At 47.1% G+C, this 22245-nt stretch overlaps 1 protein-coding gene across 1 annotated transcript; it reads left to right on the plus strand.

Annotated features, from left to right (window-relative positions):
* The first annotated feature begins 7959 nt into the window (after window positions 1-7959).
* On the plus strand, window positions 7960-11831 carry CHRAC1 (chromatin accessibility complex subunit 1). The gene is made up of 3 exons (XM_082479702.1): window positions 7960-8110; window positions 9633-9759; window positions 10740-11831. The coding sequence occupies exons 1-3, from the start codon at window positions 7976-7978 to the stop codon at window positions 10883-10885; spliced, it is 408 nt and encodes a 135-aa protein (XP_082335828.1). The 5' UTR covers window positions 7960-7975; the 3' UTR covers window positions 10886-11831.
* The last annotated feature ends 10414 nt before the right edge of the window (window positions 11832-22245 follow it).

Genomic DNA, 22245 nt, shown 5'->3' on the forward strand with positions numbered 1-22245 from the left:
TCACGTGGTATGGAATACGTGCCTCCCCTGCCGGCTCCTTGGAAATTAACCCCATCCTTGCCGGAACCAGGACATTATCCACCCCTTATTCCATACCATCTATGTCATGCCCAGATCTTTCAGTTCCCATAGTCTATGAGCCATCCCTTAAAAATGTCCATTAAGCTCACGTAGTCCATGACGGTAGGCTCCAGCAGTGAGAACAGTCTCTCAGGGCACATAAGATGATGTGTAGTGCTGAACTGGTGGGTGCTGTATTTGAAGCTCGTGACTGGGGAATGCAATACAGTCCATGCCCACGGTCCACAGGTTGAAGATGTCGATCTCAAGGAAAATTGCTGGGCGCCAGATACTGAGATCAGTTCTTATTACATCATAAAATTATTCACTGGCTATTCTCACCCAAAATCAAATCCCCATAAGGTACACATCGGACCTCCCCATCCTCTCGCATCACCCACCAAGTGCACCCGGGTCCTTGTGCAAAAGCAATCCCACGGATGGGTTTGCCTTTGCCTGAGGCAGGGCTAACCCAGACTGTCTTTCCTAACATATTCTTCATATGCACTACAGGGACTTTATCCCCTTCTACTGTACGTGGAAGTTTTGATTGGGCAGGGCCAGCTCGATTGGCAGATCCCCTAGTGTTAACTAACCAGGTGGCTTTTGCTAAATGGGTATCCCAATGTTTGAAGGTCCCACCCCCCATGGCTCTCAGGGTAGTCTTTAGCAGTCCATTATATCGTTCTATCTTACCCGAGGCTGGTGCATGATAAGGAATGTGATATACCCACTCAATGCCATGCTCTTTGGCCCAGGTGTCTATGAGGCTGTTTCGGAAGTGAGTCCCGTTGTCCAACTCAATTCTTTCTGGGGTGCCATGTCGCCATAGGATTTGCTTTTCAAGGCCCAGGATAGTGTTACGGGCGGTGGCATGGGGCACAGGGTATGTTTCCAGCCATCCAGTGGTTGCTTCCACCATTGTGAGCACGTGGCGCTTGCCTTGGTGAGTTTGTGGGAGTGTGATATAATCAATCTGCCAGGCCTCCCCATATTTATATTTTAGCCATCGTCCTCCGTACCAAAGAGGCTTTAACCGCTTGGCTTGCTTAATGGCAGCACACGTTTCACATTCGTGGATAACCTGTGCAATAGTGTCCATGGTCAAGTCCACCCCTTGGTCACGAGCCCATCTATATGTTGCATCTCTTCCTTGATGGCCTGAGGCATTGTGGGCCCACCGAGCTATGAATAGTTCACCCTTACGTTGCCAATCCAGATCCACCTCAGCCACTTCAATTTTAGCAGCCTGATCTACCTGCTGGTTGTTTTGATGTTCCTCAGTGGCCCGATTCTTGGGAATGTGGGCATCTACATGACGTACTTTCACAACCAGATTCTCAATCCGGGCAGCTATATCTTGCCACAGTTCAGCAGCCCAGATGGGCTTACCTCTGCGCTGCCAGTTGTTCTGCTTCCACTGCTGTAACCACCCCCACAGAGCATTTGCCACCATCCATGAATCAGTATAGAGGTAAAGTACCGGCCATTTCTCTCGCTCAGCAATGTCCAAAGCCAGCTGGATGGCTTTTACCTCTGCAAACTGACTCGACTCACCTTGTCCTTCAGTGGCTTCTGCAACTTGTCGTGTCGGACTCCACACAGCAGCCTTCCACTTTCGATGCTTTCCCACAATTCGGCAGGACCCATCAGTGAACAGGGCATGTTTCTTCTCATTTTCTGGCAGTTCATTATACAGTGGGGCCTCTTCTGCACGCGTCACCTCTTCCTCTAGTGATATTCCGAAATCTTTACCTTCTGGCCAGTCCATGATCACTTCCAGTATGTCTGGACGACTGTTCGCTGGGTGATCAGTGCAATCCACTTACTCCACGTAGCATCAGTTGCATGATGTGTGGCAGGGACCCTTTCTTTGAACATCCAGCCCAGCACTGGCAGTCGAGGTGCTAAGAGGAGCTGTGCTTCAGTGCCAACCACCTCCGAAGCAGCTCGAACCCCCTCATATGCTGCCAATATCTCCTTTTCTGTTGGGGTATAGCGGGCTTCGGATCCTCTGTATCCCCGACTCCAGAACCCCAGGGGTCGACCTCGAGTCTCCCCTGGTGCTTTTTGCCAGAGGCTCCAGGTAGGGCCATTCTCCCCGGCTGCAGTGTAGAGCACATTTTTAACGTCTTGTCCTGCCCTGACTGGCCCCAGCGCTACTGCATGAACTATTTCCTGCTTAATTTGTTCGAAAGCTTGTCGTTGCTCAGGACCCCACTTAAAATCATTCTTTTTCCGCGTCACTTGATATAGAGGGCTCACAAACAGACTGTAATTTGGAATATGCATCCTCCAAAAACCCACAACACCTACGAAAGCTTGTGTTTCCTTTTTACTAGTCGGTGGGGACATAGCTGCTATTTTGTTGATCACATCCATTGGGATCTGACGGCGTCCATCTTGCCGCTTTATTCCTAAAAATTGGATCTCCTGTGCAGGTCCCTTAACCTTACTTCGTTTTATGGCAAAGCCAGCTTTCAGAAGGATTTGAACTATTTTATTCCCTTTCTCAAAAACTTCTTCTGCTGTGTCGCCCCATACAATGATGTCATCAATGTACTGCAAATGTTCTGGAGCTTCACCCTGTTCCAGTGTGGTCTGGATCAGTCCATGACAAATGGTGGGGCTGTGTTTCCACCCCTGGGGCAGTCGATTCCAGGTGTACTGGATGCCCTTCCAAGTGAAAGCAAACTGTGGCCTGCACTCTGCCGCCAAAGGGATTGAGAAGAATGCATTGGCGATATCAATTGTTGCATACCACTTGGCTGCCTTCGACTCCAGTTCGTATTGAAGCTCTAGCATGTCTGGCACAGCAGCGCTCAGTGGTGGTGTGACTTCATTCAGGCCACGATAATCCACTGTTAGCCTCCACTCTCCATTAGATTTTCACACTGGCCATATGGGACTATTAAAGGGTGAGCGAGTCTTGCTAATCACTCCTTGAGTCTCTAGTTGACGAATCAACTTATGGATGGGAATCACAGAGTCTCGGTTAGTACGATATTGCCGTCGATGCACCGTTGTGGTAGCAATCGGCACCTGTTGTTCTTTGACCCTCAACAACCCTACCACAGAGGGGTCCTCTGAGAGACCAGGCAAGGTGGATAACTGTTCAATTTCTTCCGTCTCCAAGGCAGCTATGCCAAAAGCCCACCGGTATCCTTTTGGGTCCTTGAAGTATCCTCTCCTGAGATAGTCTATGCCAAGGATGCATGGAGCCTCTGGGCCAGTCACAATGGGATGCTTTTGCCACTCATTTCCAGTTAGGCTTACTTCAGCTTCCAGTACAGTCAACTCTTGTGATCCCCCTGTCACTCCAGAAATACAAATGGGTTCTGCTCCTCTGTAATTTGATGGTATTAAGGTGCATTGTGCACCAGTGTCCACCAGAGCCTTATACTCCTGTGGCTCAGATGTGCCAGGCCATCGAATCCACACAGTCCAATAAACCCGGTTGTCCCTTTCCCCCACCTGGCTGGAGGCAGGGCCCCTCTAATCCTGATCATAATATACGTTACTCACTTGTTGCAAAAATGATTTGGAAGTCCCTTCAAGAGGATCGGAGGTTAGATCAGGCCTTCCATTCTGTCTGGGGAACTGTCTGCTGGAAACAGGAGCTGCACTTTTCCTGGAGGGATCCCCTTTTGTGTTTGTTCTTCCTTGCAGCTCACATACCCGTGTCCGCAGTGTTGAGGTAGGTTGTCCATCCCACCTCCTCATGTCCTCTCTGTGGTCACGCAGGTAAAACCACAGGGTGCCTCGTCGTGTGTACCCCCTATACTCTTCCTCTTGAGTAGGGAAACGCCTGCTCCTAATAGCTGAGATGCTGGCCTGTACAGGTGGGGAGTAGGACATACTCTCTTCAAGTTGCTGGACCTTCTGGGACAGTTTCTCCACAGCTGAAACGAGGGGGGAAGACAGGCTTTCTTCATATTGACGGAGTCGTCCAGCCACCTCATCCACCGTTGGTCCCTCTTCACCTCTCCATTCCATCACTGCCAAGGAGTTGGCATATGATGATGGTGCGCTCCGTACAAACTTCCGCCATATGGGCCTTGTGCACTGGACTTCATCAGGATCTGTGGGTAACTGCGCATTATCTGGGTCAAAGTAAATCATCTCTCGTACAGCTAATTTCCTTCGGTACTGGATACCTTTTTCCATGGTGGTCCACTTGCTTGGACGACATACAACATCTTCGCTGAAAGGATACCTTTCCCTTACACCTGCCAGGAGTCGCCTCCAGAGGCTGAGGGCTTGTGTCTTTTTCCCAATTGCCTTGTCAATGCCTGCCTCCCTAGACAAGGATCCCAGCTGCTTAGCTTCCCTGCCCTCTAATTCCAAGCTACTGGCCCCGTTATCCCAGCATCGGAGCAGCCAGGTGACAATGTGCTCACCAGGAAGTCGACTGAAATCTTTTCGCATATCTCGCAGCTCACTCAGGGATAGGGATCGGGTTATTACCTCTGGTTCTGTCTCTTCCTCCTGTTCCTTTGATGGCCCTGGTTCATCATCATCCTTTACTATGCGAACTGATTTCTTGGTGTATTTCTTCTTCTGTATAGGAGCAACTGATACTGGCACAGGTTGGTTGTCCGGTTCAGCTGCATTGCCTGCCACCGGGGTTGGAGTAGGCTCCTTGTCTGCCACCGGGGTTGGAGTAGGCTCCTTGTCTGCCACCGGGGTTGGAGTAGGCTCCTTGTCTGCTGGTCTGGCTTTCCCCTCTTTCCCCTGAGGGTCCTGCATAGTACTGAGCAGTGTTTGGTAGATACTGGCCAGGGCCCAACACAGTGCCATAAGTTGTGCCTCTCTGGAATAGCCACAGCATTTTCCTTTGAAATATTCTATTACTTTATCAGGGTCCCGTAGTTGTTCAAGGGTGAAGTCCCAAACCATTGGAGGTGAGAAGTTCTCTAGATACCTGCCCATGTTCTCCCACATCCCATGCCACCCCTGACTATCTGGCCTTGGGACAGATTTCTGAGTGGTAGTCTTAAACAGCTGTTTTACCCTAAAAAAGACTTGAAAAATATTCAGGAGACATAGCAATAGGAACACGCTGGTTTGAGCATCCCAAGGATATTCAAAATTCTCAAGAGGTGTTATACCTGGCCCAAAGGAGAAAAAGGAGGCAAAAGAGCTGGGGAAAGTATCTCCCCCTGTTTCTCCCATAGATTGGGTGTGATTATTGATAACTTCTGAGAGACAGGAACCAAGGTATGGACAGGACAGCAATACTACATAGAAACCCCAACAAAGCCACTTGAATAGTGATGTTACCATATCATAAGCTGATATTGCCAAACATTGCTGGCTGAGGCCAAACCACGACAACAGGACAGCAAAATTATAGTCCTGATCCCTCTCCCTAAGATAACAAACAGCATCACAGGGAGTACATACAGCATATAAGAATTTACATAACACAGCCATGTAAACAAACAAAGCAACATTGTAACCGGCAACTATTTAACTAATAGGAGAAATACATATAAGAAATCCGTTTTAACAAGCTCTGGTCAGATCTGTTGTTATTACAACCCTTCGAGCCCCACGTTGGGCGCCAAAAAAGGACTGTCGTGGTTTGGCCTCAACCAGCAACAGAGAACCACGCAGCCGCTCGCACGACTCCCACAGCCGTGGGAAAAATCAGCAGAAAAGGGCAAAACTCGTGGGTTGAAATATTATAATTTAGCAGAACAGACAAAAGGAAAAAAAAAAAAAAAAAAGAAAAGAAAGAAAGAAAAACAATAACACCGGTAAAGGAATACAAGAACGCGATTACAGTACCGCCGCGAAGCGCACCGACCGGACCCGCACCGCCGCGACCCGCCCCCGAGTGGCGACTGACTCCCGCTCCCCGGCTAGCTCCTTTTATAGCGGGGCATGGGTCACGTGGTATGGAATACGTGCCTCCCCTGCCGGCTCCTTGGAAATTAACCCCATCCTTGCCGGAACCAGGACACAGTAAAATGCAATATCATGGTATTCTCAGAGTGTGTGCACGCCCACCTGATGCTATACAGCTACATCAGGATTCTGTCTCCCACAAACTAAAGCTGTGTTAGCAGCATGGAGAGATGCTTTAAGTTTGCTGTGCTCCTGCTCCTATTCTCCATCAGTTGAAAGCCATCATCTGCCCAGCATGGTACTGAAGAAGACAGAGTTGTCCCACATGTGGTCTTTCAGGGAGTACTGCACGGGACAAGAGGAACCGTCTGATAATGAGACAGGAGAAGAGTGAGTGAGTCCAGGTTTGCCCAGACCACCTTAAACTGCATTGTCCACAGCTGGGTAAAATAACTTCAGGCAGGTCCCTAGATCCTGTGGGATCTATACAGATCCTAAATCTGTATCCAGTACAATTCCCTCAGAAATCTTGGTAGTCTGATGGGGGGTTATACGTATGTTGAAATCATGAAAGACCCCAGTAGTATTTATGAGAAATTCACTGTCACAGTAATGTCGACTGTTTCCACAAGATGTCACAAGACGATAAGGACCAAGGAAGAAACAACCTGCCAGATATCCATGCAGCACCACAGGACATTATGCTCCACTTCAGATATAACTTACACAGGATGGCCTCACGCAAGTTGTAACCTCAAGGGAATTACGCAGCCTAAGAGATTATCCATAACGGCTAACTGTAAAAGATGTGTCTGAATACAGTAGTGTTGAAACGGATGCCAGTGAACACATCACTGTGCCATCCTTGCACAAGGGTGCTGACATCTGCACGAGGTGCTCTCTTTTATTAATATATCAGTATCATCTGCAGGAAAGCATAGTCCTTATGTATTGGGCAAATTCTGTATAAGCTAGTAATATTCCGTTAACAAATTCCCTGTATTTTCCACTTAATATGATGCTTTATGGGTACATCCCTTTTTGCCCTAAATTCTACGTGAACTATTATTGCGTGCTATGGAAAACCTCCTGTTCTTCCCTCTCACACTAAGTAGCGATCAAATTAGTGGCCTTAGCAGCCTTCTTACCCATACAAATCACCGGGTGTATTGTTTGTAAAGTATGCTGGAAACTTTTTATTAAAGCCACGAATGAAACGCGAACTATGCGTCACTGGTTTTGGAAGTACTCAATCACTCTCACTGGAGTACAGCAGCTCTTACTCAAATGGGCACAGACCAACTTCTGGAGACAACAGATGCAAAACCCCCAGTGCTGTCACACGACGAACTACCTACACAGCAGCGGCAGTGGTTAAATACCCTGTGTATATGAGGAATGTGTTAATAATAAAGACACAGACCCATAATCACTTAATAGTTCCCATGTGCCCTCCAACACCTCAACATACCTCTAACAAGCGCCAGGGCTGCCAGGCAGCATTGCCTTCTACTGTACGACAAGCAGCAAAAGAGGTTATTTAGCAGCCTGTAATTACAGCCCGAGTTAACAATTTTGTAGCCACTGGCCTGTAATTGGCATGTGTAGAGGACGAGCCTATTCGCCGGCTGCTAGCCGGGGGCTGCGGCCCGGGCCCCCGAGGCCCTTTCCCCCCCCCTGCGGGGGCCGGCGCTGCCCTGTGGCGAACGCGCCCTCGCCCGCGGCCGGCAGCGAAGACCCCGCCGCCCTGACGGACCCGGAGCTGGACGCCCCCGGCTCCCGTGTGCCCCCTGGGCCCATCGCTAGGAACCGCACTCTCCCCCGGCCACCGCCGGCAGGAGGAGGAGGAGGAGGAGGGAGCGGGCGGGGGTGGGCGCCAGGTGTACCATGGGACTTGTAGTCGTCCCTCCGCCCGCCTTCATGGGCGTTGTAGTCCCGGGCGCCGGGTCCCCGTGGCGGCCGGGGACTACAGCTCCCGGCGGGCGGCGCCGCGGAGGCCGCCCATTTCTCGCCGGGTTGGGGAAAGGCCGGAGCCCGGGCGGGGGACGGGGCCCGCCGAAAGATGGCGGCGAGGCCGAGCGGCGGGGAGAACCGGCTGGTGTCGCTGCCCCTGTCGCGCATCCGGGTGATCATGAAGAGCTCGCCGGAGGTCTCCAGCATCAACCAGGACGCGCTGTTCCTCACCGCCAAAGCCACGGTACCGTCTCCCCTTTCCCTTCCCTCTCGGCCGGCCCCGCTCCTGCCCCGCTGTGCTGGGCCTGTGCCTCCCTGAGGGACCGCCGCCTCCGGGCTGCGCTCCCGCCCGGCAGCAGCCGCGTCTGTCAGCGCCCAGCGGCGCCCCGGCCACCGGCTCTTCACCGACCCGGCCCGTGTCCGCCGCTCGGCGGCCGTGCAGCGTCGCGCTTCGGTCTTCCGCTGCGCAAAAGGGGGTTTCACAGAGCCATAGGCTGGTTTGGGTTGGAAGGGACCGTAAAGATCATCTAGTTCCAACCCCCCTGCCGTGGGCAGGGACACCTCCCACCAGACCGGGTTGCTCAAAGCCCCATCCAGCCTGGCCTTGAACACCTCCAGGGATGGGGCAGCCACAGCTCCTCTGGGCAACCCGGGCCAGTGTGTCACCACCTTCACAGTAAAGAATTTCTTTCTAATATCTAATCTAAATCTACCATCTTACCGTTTAAAACCATTACCCCTCAGCCTATCATTCCACTCCCTGATCAGAGTCTCTCCCCAGCTTTCCTGTAGCCCTTTTAAATACTGGAAGGGGCTATAAGGTCTCCCTGGAGCCTTCTCTTCTCCAGGCTGAACAACCCCAACTCTCTCAGCCTGTCCTCACAGCAGAGGTGCTCCAGCCCTCTGATCGGCTTCGTGGCCTCCTCTGGACCTGCTCGAACAGGTCCATGTCCTTATGTTGAGGGCTCCAGAGCTGGACAGAGTACTCCAGGTGGGGTCTCACCAGAGCAGAGTAGAGGGGCAGAATCCCCTCCCTCGCCCTGCTGGCCACACTGCTGGGGATGCAGCCCAGGATACGGTTGCTCTTCTGGGCTGTGATCACACTCTGCTGGCTCATGTTGAGCTTCTCATCCACCAGCACCCCCAAGTCCTTCTCCTCGGTGCTGCTCTCAATCCATTCTCTGCCCAGCCAGTGTTTGTACATGGGATTGCCCCGGCCCACGTGCAGGACCTTGCACTTGGCCTTGTTGAACTTCATGAGGTTCACACAGGCCCACCTCTCCAGCCTGTCCAGGTCCCTCTGGATGGCATCCCTTCCCTCCAGTGTGTCGACCACACAGCTTGGTGTCGTCAGCACACTTGCTGAGTGTTTGGGCATCTTCCTGTCCAGCTAAGCTCCCAGTCTGTGAGCAATGCAGGAGGTTCTTATTTCCAAACCTGACAATTAGTATAAATTAGGCGGTGTGGAAATGACAGACTGCTGCTTTCTGATCCCATGTGTCATTTGCTGGGCTGTGGAAAGCGTTGAAGAGCAGCACAAATGAAGTGACGTACCAGAACCCAAACCTGCAGTCAGTGCTCCAGGGAGAGGCAACTACATCCTGAACTTAAGCTCTTCTGAAATAAGTGGGTCTGTCCACAATGTGTCCAGTATATGTACACTTAAATGTGGTGTTTGTGTCTTTAAACAGGAATTAAAGAAAACTGCTGCCAACTATATGTGTGAATTCATAGTTTGACTATTCACTTTTGTTTTAATTTTTTAGGAGCTTTTTGTTCAGTATTTGGCTACCTACTCCTACAAACATGGCAGGGGCAAGGAGAAGAATGCTCTCACTTACAGTGACTTGTCTCATACTGCAGAAGAGTGCGAGACCTTTCAGTTCCTTGCAGGTATCTATAGTGTGATGGTAAATCCAGTATGTAATTTGGAAAACGAAATCTTAATCTTTTTGAATTATTTTGTGAGGATGATAGTCTCCTATTGGTCAGTAATGTCCTGTATAACATTCAACTGGAACTCATAAACTACATCACTGAAAACGTTTCTTTGTGAATGTTTTTTTTTCTGGTGCTTCAAACTTATACAAGGCTAATTAGTTCTCAGCATATTTCTTAAATTCCAACAACTCCATCTGAAAACTTTCAGCCTATAAAACAAGATCACTGCACACCTTTGTGTGAGAAGTTGCGTGGCCCCAAAATTACACATTTAAATCTGTAAGTCTCGTTTCTCAAAGTGATTCATTATATGGTTACTCTCTCCTTTTATATTTATATATGTACACACACGTGTGCATGCGCACACGCTTTTTACTGATACTTGGATTTTTGTTGTAACACAGCTCAGAAAAGGTATTGGCATAGGATATAGGTCGAGAATAAGATATTCCTATCCCAGTCTTTCCCTGGGTTCCCCGTGGACATACTTTCAGAGCACGCAGTTCTTTGCCTCAGGTCTATCAGTATTGCCCTGAATGAGTATCTTACCTTAATGCAGGAAACCCATTTCTACAAGACATAAATGGCTTGTTGAATCCGTCTAAGGCAGTTGAGCAATGCAGCACTCTGTTTTATATCATATAAATAATGTACATGAGCAGATAGTAAAGACAGTTGCCAGCAATCAGTTTTAAAATATATTCCTTATCGTTGGTTGGTGATATATTCCTTATCATTGATACCGTAAGTGGGTAATTCTCTCTTATTCTTACAGCTGTATAGGTCAGACTAACTTACCTGGTTATTCACTTAAATAATGTTTTTAACAAAGCTTTTTTTACTGCACTTCATTAGTGGTAAGGATGCAACAGTATTAATGAAGCAATATAATTATTCAAACTGACTAAAAAAGAAACAATTCTACCTTCCAGATATCTTGCCAAAGAAGATCCTAGCTAGCAAATACCTAAAAATGCTTGAAAAAGAGAAGCGAGACGGAGAAGTAGGGGAAGATGATGAAGAGGATGAGGAGGAAGAGAATGAAGATGAAGCTGTTGATGAAGACGTTGGATCTTAAGACCAACGGCGAATTGCTTCATAGTAGATCCATTTTCGTTTGTATAAAGGATGTTATTTTTGTGACTGAGAATCCAGATGCTGGATATATTTATATACTGAGCCATCTGCTTTTGCTTTGTTTAAGAAGTTTAGCAATTGAACTTTATACTTGTTGAAGAGGGGAATTCTTCCCTCAGAAACGTGGCGGGGTAGGAAGAGCTAATGTAAATCTGAGAGCAGAACTTGCTCAGATGATCTAAAATGACTTCTTCAGACAATCATTGTCCAAATTTAAAATTTCTCACAGGCAGCTTTCAGTCCAAAAGCTCCTTCACCCTCTGACTGGAAGGGAATCCTTCCCTACTTTGTGTTTCTCCTCAGCACGGAAGGTGGGGTGAGGAGAGGTGTTTTACACAGTGTCCACTATCCTCAGCCTTTTCCTCCTTGGGGAGCCTGTAACTGCGTGAACCCTCCCTTGGTTCTCTGAAACGGTGCCAGGGGCATTACCAGTGGACCAAAACCATTTGAAAAGTATTCTGTAAAAACAGCTGCTTTGGTAACGCAGCTAAAATAGCCATATCGGCACAGAAACGGGGTAGAGGATGAGATCCATTCCAAGAGCTAATGTGGTTCTGCAGCTGTGGTGGTAAAAAGTACACGTGCTAGATAACGATGTAAATATGTACATCTAGAGTCTTTCTCTCTAATGAGCTCCATTTCTGCAGTTTGTCCATGGTGTTCTACCAAAATACACGGTGAAGTCTATTAGATGTGGATTGTTGAGAATGAGGAACCCTTTTATCATTTGAGTGACAGAGCTGGATTTTTCATTTGTTTTTGTTTTGGGGTTTGTTTTTTGTTTGTGTGGTTTGTTTTTTTTTTACTATGGAAATGATAACCGTCCTGTGTAGAACTTTATATGCAACTTTTTAAAATAAATGTTTTTTATGAAAAATGACAGTTGATGCAGAGACTTCGTATGGTACTTTCCAGTTTCAGTCACATACCTGATCAGCGCACGAGCCTAGCGTGTCACTGTCTGTGTTTCCAGGAAGGAAGGTGGGACAGGGGGCTCAGTGATGCTTTGAACAATCAGTAATACCAACTGGATCTAGTCTGCTGTGGGAGTCTTGGCTGTGTGTTAACCAGCTGATACACAACTAGCGCTTGCAGAGTGTCATGGTCACTCAGAGTGAGAGAGGATCATAGAATGGTTTAGGTTGGAAAGGACCTTCAAGATCATCTAATTCCAACCCCTCTGCCATGGGCAGGGACACCTCCCACCAGACCAGGTTGCTCAAAGCCCCATCCAGCCTGGCCTTGAACACCTCCAGGGATGGAGCAGCCACAGCTTCTCTGGGCAACCCGGGCCAGTGTCTCACCACCCTCAGAGTGAAAAATTTCTTCCTAATATCTGTTCCAAATCTCCTCTCTTCCAGTGTGAAGCCATTCCCCCTTGTCCTATCACTACATGCCCTTGGTAAAAAGTCCCTCGCCAGCTTTGTAGGCCCCCTTCAGATACTGGAAGGCTGCTGTAAGGTCTCCCCAGAGCCTTCTCTTCTCCACGCTGAACAACCCCATCTCTCTCAGCCTGTCCTCATCACAGAGGTGCTCCAGAAGTGACCGAGATCTCTCTGGATGTGAAGAACGCCCCAAGTAAGCACGGGAACATTACTGAGGAACAAAACCTCCCACTCCAAAACGCTGGGCAACAACCTGCCCTGAACCAGTTGCAAAGGAAGATGTCTCCACTAACACACTAATTTGGGTGGTATGGTAAAGAGTTATCGGGAAGCTCTGTCCTTTTTGCCGGGATAATACTGACAGCTTGTCTTAGGCTGTACGCACAAATACAATAAGCTGCTGTTGAAACACACGCCACGAGGCTGTAGCAGCTCCAAAAGCTGGTGCACTCCGTGTTTTGTTCTAACAATGTACAAATTTGGGTTAGGCAGGTAGGATCAGGGACTGGCAGAGGAGTAAAGCTACTGAGCCACGTGAGAAATGCTCTTAATACTTTAAAAGATGGGTATTTTTAAAAGCCAGTCCTGGAGCCAGGTATAGGTTATGAAGGATGAAAGGTGATGAAAGGTGCCAAAATGGCCACCAGCCCCACATAAGCCTCTCCCACTATTCATAATCTACAGCGGGTCACCATTCCCAGATTTTTTGGCGCTTTGGTTCAGCTGCCACTCAGTTTGTCAACAGATTGCTACCACTGACATTTGGTAGGTAACAGAGACACTCTGCTTTCAGACACCCTAAAAGAAGAAAAAAAAAATATATCGCCAACATGTTCATCAGTCACTGCTGTACAGCCCCATCCCTCACAAGCCTGGGGAGGAGCATGTCACAGTGAGCAGCTCATGTGTCCAGACAGGACAAAAACTGCCACCATGCCCCAGTACCCCTGTGCCAACACAACGGGGAGCACTGGTATCCTGGGACTGAAGACAAAATGTTTGTACTGGGACATAGAATCATAGAATTGCTAAGGTTGGAAGGGACCTTTAAGATCATCAAGTCCAACCATTAACCTGCCCTGACAAAACCACTTCTAAACCATGTCCCCAAGTACCACATCGACCCTTTTTTTAAACAACTCCAGGGATGGCGAATCCACCCCCTCCCTGGGCAGCCTGTTCTAATGTTTAATAACCCTTTCATTACAAAATTTTTTCCTAATATCCGATCTAAACCTTGCCTGACATAACTTGAACCCATTTCCTCTCATCCTATCACTTGTCACCAGGGAGAAGAGGTCAGCCCCCACCTCGCTGGTGCGAGTCCTGTGGGGGTGCACTGAGGAGGGGCAGTTCTGCCACTGCAGTAAAAGGCCACTGCGGCGCCTGAGCGTCTTACCCACGTCCCTGGGCCACGGTCACACTGGGCAGCGCTGTCCCTGGCCGGGAGGAGCCCACGCCAGCAGACTGCGTGTCCCACAGCCCGGCCTCGCAGCCGAGGGGGATGTCTCCCCTCTGCCTGAGCTGGACCAGCATGCTCAGGAAGGGACCGGCCATGACCCGTGGCCTTGCACTGGCCCTGGCCGGTGCTTCTTCGCCATAAGCAGGCTGCAAAATGCCATGGTTGCCCCTGAAGAGTGGGAGCATGCACAGACCGTGAGGTACAAGGTCCTTGCGCCACACAAATAGATGTCAGAGGAAAGACGCGGTGAGGAGGGAAAGCACAAGAAAGAAAAATCCAGCTGGAGGGCGGAGGAGCCGTGCTCTTTAAGGAAGGCTGCCCACAAGGAAAACCAGAAGGGGGAATCACTCCTGTGAATGTTTCTCCTCCTTGTGACCTCATTACCACCCCTGTTCCCGCAGCACCTGCTCCCGTCTCCCTCTCCGCACCCCGATGGCACTTCATTTCCTCTCAGCATCCCCTTCCCGCCACACTTGAGTGTCTGCTGCAAAACCCGTACAGACACCAGGACACAGTGGGTAGGGGTGTCCCTGCCCTGGGGTCAGCACAGGGGGTACAGGGCGGCCTCTGTGCGGAGGTGCCGGGGCTGCCCCGTGCCGGACACAGCCGGTGCCAGCCGGTGCCAGCCGGCTCCAACGGCCCCACCGCAGGACACAGCTGAGCCCCTCAGCCAAGCCGGGGGCGCCCCGCGGGGGGAAAAGAGGTTTGCGGCAGGGCCCAAGGCGGCCCAGGCAGAGGAGGAGGAAGCCCAGGAGGGAGCAGCAGCAGAGGGAGCCCGAGGGCGGCGGAGGAGGAGGGCAGGAGGCGCTGCAGGCCCGGAGCAGGGATCCCCTGCAGCCCTGCAGAGAGCCCGCTGGAGCAGAGGCCCAGCCTGCAGCCCGGGGAGGGCCCCAGGCCGCAGCGGGGGGATCTTTCCTGCAGGAGCTGCGGCCGTGGAGAGCCCCGGCGGGAGCAGGTTGTCCCTGAGGGACTGCAGCCCGGGGCAGGGCCCGCGCTGGAGCAGGGAGAGGTGTGAGGAGGGAGGAGCGGCCCAGAGGGGCTGCCATGGACTGACTGCAGGTTTCTCTTCCTATTTGCCCCCCCCCCCCCCCCCCCCCGGCTTGGTGAGGAGGGGGAGGGAGCAGCCGGGGGTGCATTTGGCCCCAAGGTCAACCCTCCCCAGCCAGAAATGCCAAAACAGCACATGAGCACTGGGCTCCACATTAAAAGAAATAAATTTGAGGTGAGACCAGGTGTGCAAATAGACTGACCAACACAGTGGGACACTCGTGGTCCTGCTTCCGCTGGTGAAGGTCTCCAGCAGACAGTGCACAGCCTGGGCCTCTGCGGTCCCTCCGCTTCACCCCCACTGACTTGGAAGGACTTTTTTTTTTTTCCCTCCTCCCGCCAACCTTTCAGGGAAGGCGCTCACTGTCCTTGGAGCATTCAACAGAACTGCGAGTACTTCTGCCACCACGGCCTGGGCTGACACCATCTCTTCCTATACCCAGAGGAGGAACAGGAACGTCTACGATGCCGAGGACAAACCTTCCCTCAGGTACCGGAAAGCTGCAATCAAGTCCCATCTATCCATATCTCGTATGGGAAGCTTCACTACACATGGCTAAATCTTTGCTTATGGGACATGTTGCTTTTTCTAATTTTCCAGGTTTGCAGTTGCTGAATGTTGCTGGTGGTCCTATGAGGTGTATCTTCGTCCATTTAAGGTGTTCGAGGACTTTGGAACACAGGGCAGAAGGAATCTATTATTATATACATATTTCTATTTTTTCCCCCTACAACACTAGCTTGGGAGATCCCTCCCGCCCCGCCGAGGCTGCTCAAAGGAGATGGAGCTTCCTAAACTTGCACAAATGACAAAAGAATGGTGGTTACTAAGTATAAATTACCATATTGCATCCCTCTTAGAAGTTTCCCAGGGGATGCTGAACATACTCTGTCTGTTAGTGAGGCCACAAGAACTCTAACACCCTTCTGGATTCGTTCAGCCCTTGATGGGGACTTCAGAGCTGCCAAAATTTGCCACAGCCATCTGAGGCTTTGCATCTGCCAAAGCTCGCTGCCATCAAAACCGGTCAGTGGTATTTGTTTTCCCCAAGAGCTTGACACAGAGCAAACCCACATCCAATTCAAAGTATTTCAAAAACAAGGGAAAAAATAACGCTCTGCCTGAAATGGAAGAGACAGCTGTGACTTGCAAGGGAGGGTGATGGGGCTAGGAGAACTTTTGGGCAACAGAGACCTCCTCTCTTGTCACAGAAAAAGCCTCTGGCTTGAAATCAATTTTATTTAATCCATTAAAATTTGGATTATGATTTGACCGAGCAAAATTTGGTATAGCCTAAGGATCTCTGCTCCAATACGATCTCCAATCTGCCACTGGGACTTCTAACAACCGTTTCTGAAGCGATCAATAATTTTAGGTTCGATTCTGACCTCTGGCAGGAAGAAAACCACAGCACCAATGCTGCAAAATGGCTGCTATTTGCATAGTACACAGGGACTTTTTACCCACATCCTGGGATTCCTCTATTGCGTGGCACCTTCTGGAGCTCCTCACTCGTGAGATGTCCTCCCACCGCTCTTCTCTACTCACTGTGTGAAGTTATTTATGCCATGAATACGTCCCGCTGTGCGCTCATGGAAAACACAGTCTCACAATGTACAAGTAACTGCAGAAAATGGCCGAATTGAAGAAAAAGACATCAAACAGAAACTTGTAAAGATGAGGAATTTTATTTTATTGACATACTATGAGGCAAAACAAAATTGACACCATACAAAATAACTTTATAAAATATCATTCACATCATTATTTTGTCAGGAATTACAGCATTCTGAGCTTGTTACGAGTCTTATGTTTTGAGGTGAAAAACACTATGCTAAATCTTTAGTATTAGTTGTATATATACAGTAAGAAACCAAAACAGAAACTGTTAGGTTTTTCATGAGTTTATTGCAAAAGTAGTGCAAACTATTTTGCCTTGCAAGCTGTAAAACAAACTTGGAAAAGGACCCACCTAAGCTTAAAAACATGACAATAAATGCTCAATTTCACAGCCTTTGAAGCTTCCTTCAACAGTTCTCCACAAAGAAATTCCCCATCTCTGCACATTTTTAGATTTTTACTGACTTGGAAACGAAGAAGTAGACAACGCACCCACACTAGCAAGCGGCCAGAGAGCAGGACAGATCCTGCTCTGACACGGGGCACAGCTCTTCCCAAAGCCGGCATCTGGGCAGTTCGGCGCACGGCGTGGCCGAGCCCACGTCCCACCACTTCTCCATCACCCCCAAAACACTGACCAAGAGGGTAAGTTTGGTCAGTTTGGTTTTCCTCCGTTAAAAAGCTGCCCCTCTCCACACTCGTATTTGAGAAAAGAGTCAAGAAAGCAGTGCGAGCAAAAAAAAAAAAAAAAAATAGTTAAGAATTAGGAACATGTATTGTCTGTTTTAGAAATATAGTATCCTTTTCCTGAAGTCTACGTAAAGCGTATTTCCTCGTGGTCCCCTCCCCCTTGCGTACACAAAGCAGGGCAAATCCCACCCCAAACTACTGCATGAAACCAAGGAAGGATACTACATTCTACGAGACTGATAGAAAATGACGGTCTAAAAACACTACCAGGGTCCCCCAAAGCAAAACAGGTAACTAGCAATCTACTAAAAAAAAAATAAAAGCAAACAAATGCTACATGAAAAATGTTAAAGGAACAAAATGCAGCATATTCAGGCTCTTTTTTTTTTTTTTTCTTGAGGTACCTATATAAATATTACCTTCTGCCCAAAGTACTATTTGTTTTGTTAAAAAACTAAAGTCCTTATCGTGAGCCAATTGCAGGGCATACATTATTACTGAGAAAGTGCAACCATGCTGATAATTTATATGCAGCATATTAAAGGATGATTAGGCTTTAGAAAATATAGCTTAAGTACAGACCTGATGGAGCAGTTTTATAAAAACATTTAACAGAGGCATTTTCCTTTTGTTCGAGTCTCTCTGCAGCACAAAGCCTTAGGAAACAGCTTTGAAGTCCTGCCACGATGGAATGTCGGCACTTTTACAGTTCCATATATAGATTTTTTTCTTTAATATTTAAACTAAATACAATTTTACAGAAAAGATTCCCCCTCTGTATTAGGTACTGGTAAAAAGTTGCCTTTTTTTTTTGTTTTGTTTTTTTAAACTTCAAAAAATGATAGCATATCACAACTTAAAATTTTCCAAAAAGGAATTCTTTTTAAGTAAAAAAGGTTCACATAGTAGAAAAACTTACGCATAGTTGTAAACAGTTACATACAAAACTGTGGAAAAGTCAATGACATTTTATTCCCTTACCCTCACGTGTGTATCCTTTCATTTTATATATATATATATATATATATATATACACATACATGCACACGCACACACAAAAAATTGCGTACTTTGTGTGTGTGTGTGCATATGCATATGTAGACATACACAGAGAGATGTAAATACCTAGGGTCAGGATTATATATTTCAAAAAATTCTTTATTGGGCATTTCTCTTTGCCTAGTTCTGCTGTGATACTGTACATTTTATGACTTCATACACTGAAAAATATTTTAAAATTCGCTAAAACTATGTTTTGTGGCTTTTTTTAGTTTTTTTTTAGGTTTTTTTTTTTTTTACTTTGTGGTTAAAACTCATTTGCTGTTTTTAATTAAGAATATGACTTTTGATTGTTATGCACTGGGGAAAAAAAAAAAAACCAACACAAAGGCACAAAGAATAAAACTCAAATACAATATTGTTGTCTCTGAACAATAAACCCCGAGGTTTTGGTTCGCAGAGCGCCGCCTCCGAAGAGGTCACTCATCACACGCAGTTTGGTCACTTTTGCCAATCTCATCGACAATTTGAGTAAATAGCACCCAACTGTTTACATGAGGTAGATCCAAATCGAGAAAAAAAAAAAAAAAAAGCAAGCTGGGTCCCCAACACTTTATTTTGCCTCTATGTAAAATGTTTTAAGGATTATACGTCAGTTGTAAGAAGTGGAAAAAGATGGCACTATCTGAAGCAAGCGCAGAACTCAAGAACAACCTTTCTCGATGTAAATTTAAGCGTTAAATCACAATCCTCCTTCAGGCAGAGATTTCCTAGCGGGGGAGGGAGGAGAATATGTTCAAGAACAACAACAACAACAACAAAAAAAAAAAAAAAGAAAAAGAGAGAAGCTGAGATTTGAGAAAGCCCAGTTTGGGGAGGCTGCCAGAGAAACGCCCGAGCGCCCGGTTTCGGCAGAGCAGGAGTGACAGCCAGTGCCTAACGAGGGCAGTCACAGTACACAGAGCTACAAGTTTCCCTTTGCTTCTCAGGCGAGAAGACTTCCTCTTTTACTAGTTCAGCTTTACAGGAACATCCTACGCTCGTTAAACAGTATTTTTGCATACTCTGAGAAAAATCTGACAAATTTATCATTTCGTTAAGGCTTAATTTAAAGTGGCAGCGCCACAGAGCATCATGCAAATGTTAAAAACTACGTTAGCGAGATACATACAATGCATTTAAACTACACCTACGTGAAACCTCAGCGGCTGAGTAACGTAAAGCGACACTTACAACCTACGTGGTAAATTCTACAACGCCACCGATATATTTCGAAGTCGATCGAGGGTATTTCTGCGTCTGCTTTTTGTATTACAAGTGCTACTCTCACCCAAACAGCACTACATCATTTACATATTGCAAGCACAAGACATTTTAATACAGCTGCAACACACATACAAACTACTTAACATACATTTAGTACCACTTGAAATGAGGCCCTTAACATCGTATCATATATTTTCTGAATTTTTTTTTTATCTTTCAAAAAAAATAGCAAACTTTAAATGGTCATAAAAACACTTTGATTCAAGGGAACATTTACAATATGAAATTTCTGAATTGATTTTTGGTTCTTTTTCAGTTATTTTATAAAAATAATAAAAAAAAATTAAAACTATGAAACAAAAGATTAAAACCTTAACAGATGTCAGTTAAATCTGCAATGTACCAAAATTAAGGGAAAAAAAAAAAAATATGGATTTAATCGATACATTCTGCTTTCTGTCTCACCCTCCCGAGATCAAGTTAACCACTTTGCTGCACAGAAATCTGGGACTGGATCTTTGCTTATGAACTGCCCTAAATTTTGCAATTTTTGTGATTGTATAAATTAATGAAGTACTGTGGAAGCCAGTGAAATTGTGCTTATTATTTCCAGCAAAATACTGCCTTTATAGCTTTTATGAACAGTCTATGAGCAGTCCCACTTTCCTTTCACTGAGGTGTGTGTATACACATACACGCATATGGACACACACACACACACACATATATATAAAACCTACTAAGCTGTATCAACAAATTTCAGCAAACAGCAATGCTCTTCAGAACTTTGCCAGATATACTTCCTCATTGCACCTAATTTAAAATTTCATTTTCCAAGATACCTAAATTCTGAAACTTGCTCCTTAATGTTTTTCTTTTTCTTATTTTAGTTTTTGTTTAATCCCCCCCCCCCCCCCCAACAATGCCTTGCTTTCCCAAATGGTCTACTAGCAATTATTCCTTAATTAAACTTCGTTAAGGGAAAGCACATAATATCTAACCCTTCTCCCCACCATGCACTCAGATTCTACTGTCCCAAACCACGTAATGAAGAATGGGAAAAATGCAACAATCTCTTGGCAGGAGACATTCTGGGGATTCAACATTGACAGACAACTGAGGATCAGTTAACGATTCAAGTTGGTCAGGCAATTAGAGACACGTTACTCACTTTAAAATAAAAAGACAGAGTTATGACTTGTAATTGAGATGAGCAATTTAAGGACTTGGTCTTGTTAAGTTCCATGAGAAAACATATCAGGAACAACAAAATTAGTCAATATACTTTTTTTTTTTTTTTAGTAGCACAGAAACAGTGGGATCTGAGCATCTCTCAATTGATGCAGAATTAACTTCGGTGAAATTTAGAAACACACTTCTTTGTATGTCATGTTGATACATGACAGATTTGATCCTACCCACAGCACACGACCACACAGCTGAGATTTGGGGGTGCCCATAAGGCACAGACCAGATCTGCTTTGGGTCAAGTACATGGCAAACAAAAATGTGCAATTTTACATATACTGGCACGAGTGAAACTTCCTCTATTCATGGAATTTAAAAAACAGGAAAAGCTGAAAAATACTGAATAGAGTCCACATTAATTTTTTTTTTTTTTTTTTCTGACAGGAAATCTAACCTAACAAAGCAAATTGAAAGAGCACCAGCCAGGGGATTAGGAACTCCCAAGCTTGCTTGCTGACCTTTTCACAATTCATGCTTGCCAAGCGCACTCAAAAAAACCCATAAAATGGCCAGAAAAGTCTCAGTTTACATTTCAGGGACAATTCCTAGACTTACTCCCAGGTTAGTCGGTATCTGCGGTCCCTGCTGATGATTGTATGGTAGATTGGATGGTAGTTATTCCAGCAGACATTTTAGCTGTGCTTAAAGAAGGGGGGTGGAAATAGCAAAACTAAAGCAGACTGGTACAACAGCACATCGAAAAGGTAGGGGAGGGGGGGAAATTAACTAAAATCTGTGCACTGGTAAGAGCTGTGTAGAAATGAATATGCCCTTTAATACAGATTTGTAACGCAAACACTCGGCTGTTCGAAACAGCATCGGGAGGTTGGTTGAGTAGCCACAGGTAGTTTTAAGCTGCATCCGCTGAGGCAGCCCATGGAGAAATTGAAAACAATTACTCTTTTTAGGATATTCATCTCACACTGGGGCACGAGGATATTTTTACTCTTTTGAGGATATTCATCTCTCGGCCTTCATCTCAGGCTGCGGCTCCACTTTTTTAGCGCTGCCACACGCAAAACTCCCAAGACTAGCTCTCGCCAACCTCTCGCACCTCTGAATTCTGTGAACGCCCCTGCCTGTGCTCCAGCCCAGTCCGAAGCCCTCTGACAGAGGGCTGAAGTCAGAAGCCCACTTGAGGGAACCAATATTCCCCTTTTGGGGCAGGTGCCGACCGACGCGTGTGGGGCGAGGGATCCACGAGGGGCTGTGCCACAGCTCTGGCTGCGCTCGGGGGCCCCTTGCAGGGAAGCCAGAAGGAAAACCAAGAGAGTATTATTTAACTGACACCTTAACAAGTGCTTAATTAGCAGTTTTGTAAGAAAATGTATCCCCTTGCCTCCTTATCTCATTTCCATGAGGGACGGGGTAGCCAGCATAGCACCGAGGGTGTTTCTCTTCCATATAGGCACGACAAGCAACTAGCACAGGGCTCCTTCCTCGCTTCAACTTCCCGATGCTCCCTTGGGTCTGCAGCCTGAGTCTAGAAAGCACACGTTGTCACCCGCGTCATTTTACAAGGATACGCTCCCGGAGAAGCATGTTCAGCGTGAAACCCCCTCCAGGCCACAGCAACGTCAATA

The sequence above is a fragment of the Vanellus vanellus genome (genome assembly GCF_965231255.1).
Source record: "Vanellus vanellus genome assembly, chromosome: 2".
Classification (NCBI taxonomy): domain Eukaryota; kingdom Metazoa; phylum Chordata; class Aves; order Charadriiformes; family Charadriidae; genus Vanellus; species Vanellus vanellus.

What these genes read in the sequence shown, in the direction of transcription:
- CHRAC1 (XM_082479702.1), top strand. Translation starts at nt 7,976, where the DNA reads ATGGCGGCGAGGCCGAGCGGCGGGGAGAACCGGCTGGTGTCGCTGCCC. An exon ending in TCCTCACCGCCAAAGCCACG is followed by an intron (nt 8,111 to 9,632) that starts GTACCGTCTCCC and finishes TTAATTTTTTAG; the next exon opens with GAGCTTTTTGTTCAGTATTT. An exon ending in GACCTTTCAGTTCCTTGCAG is followed by an intron (nt 9,760 to 10,739) that starts GTATCTATAGTG and finishes TCTACCTTCCAG; the next exon opens with ATATCTTGCCAAAGAAGATC.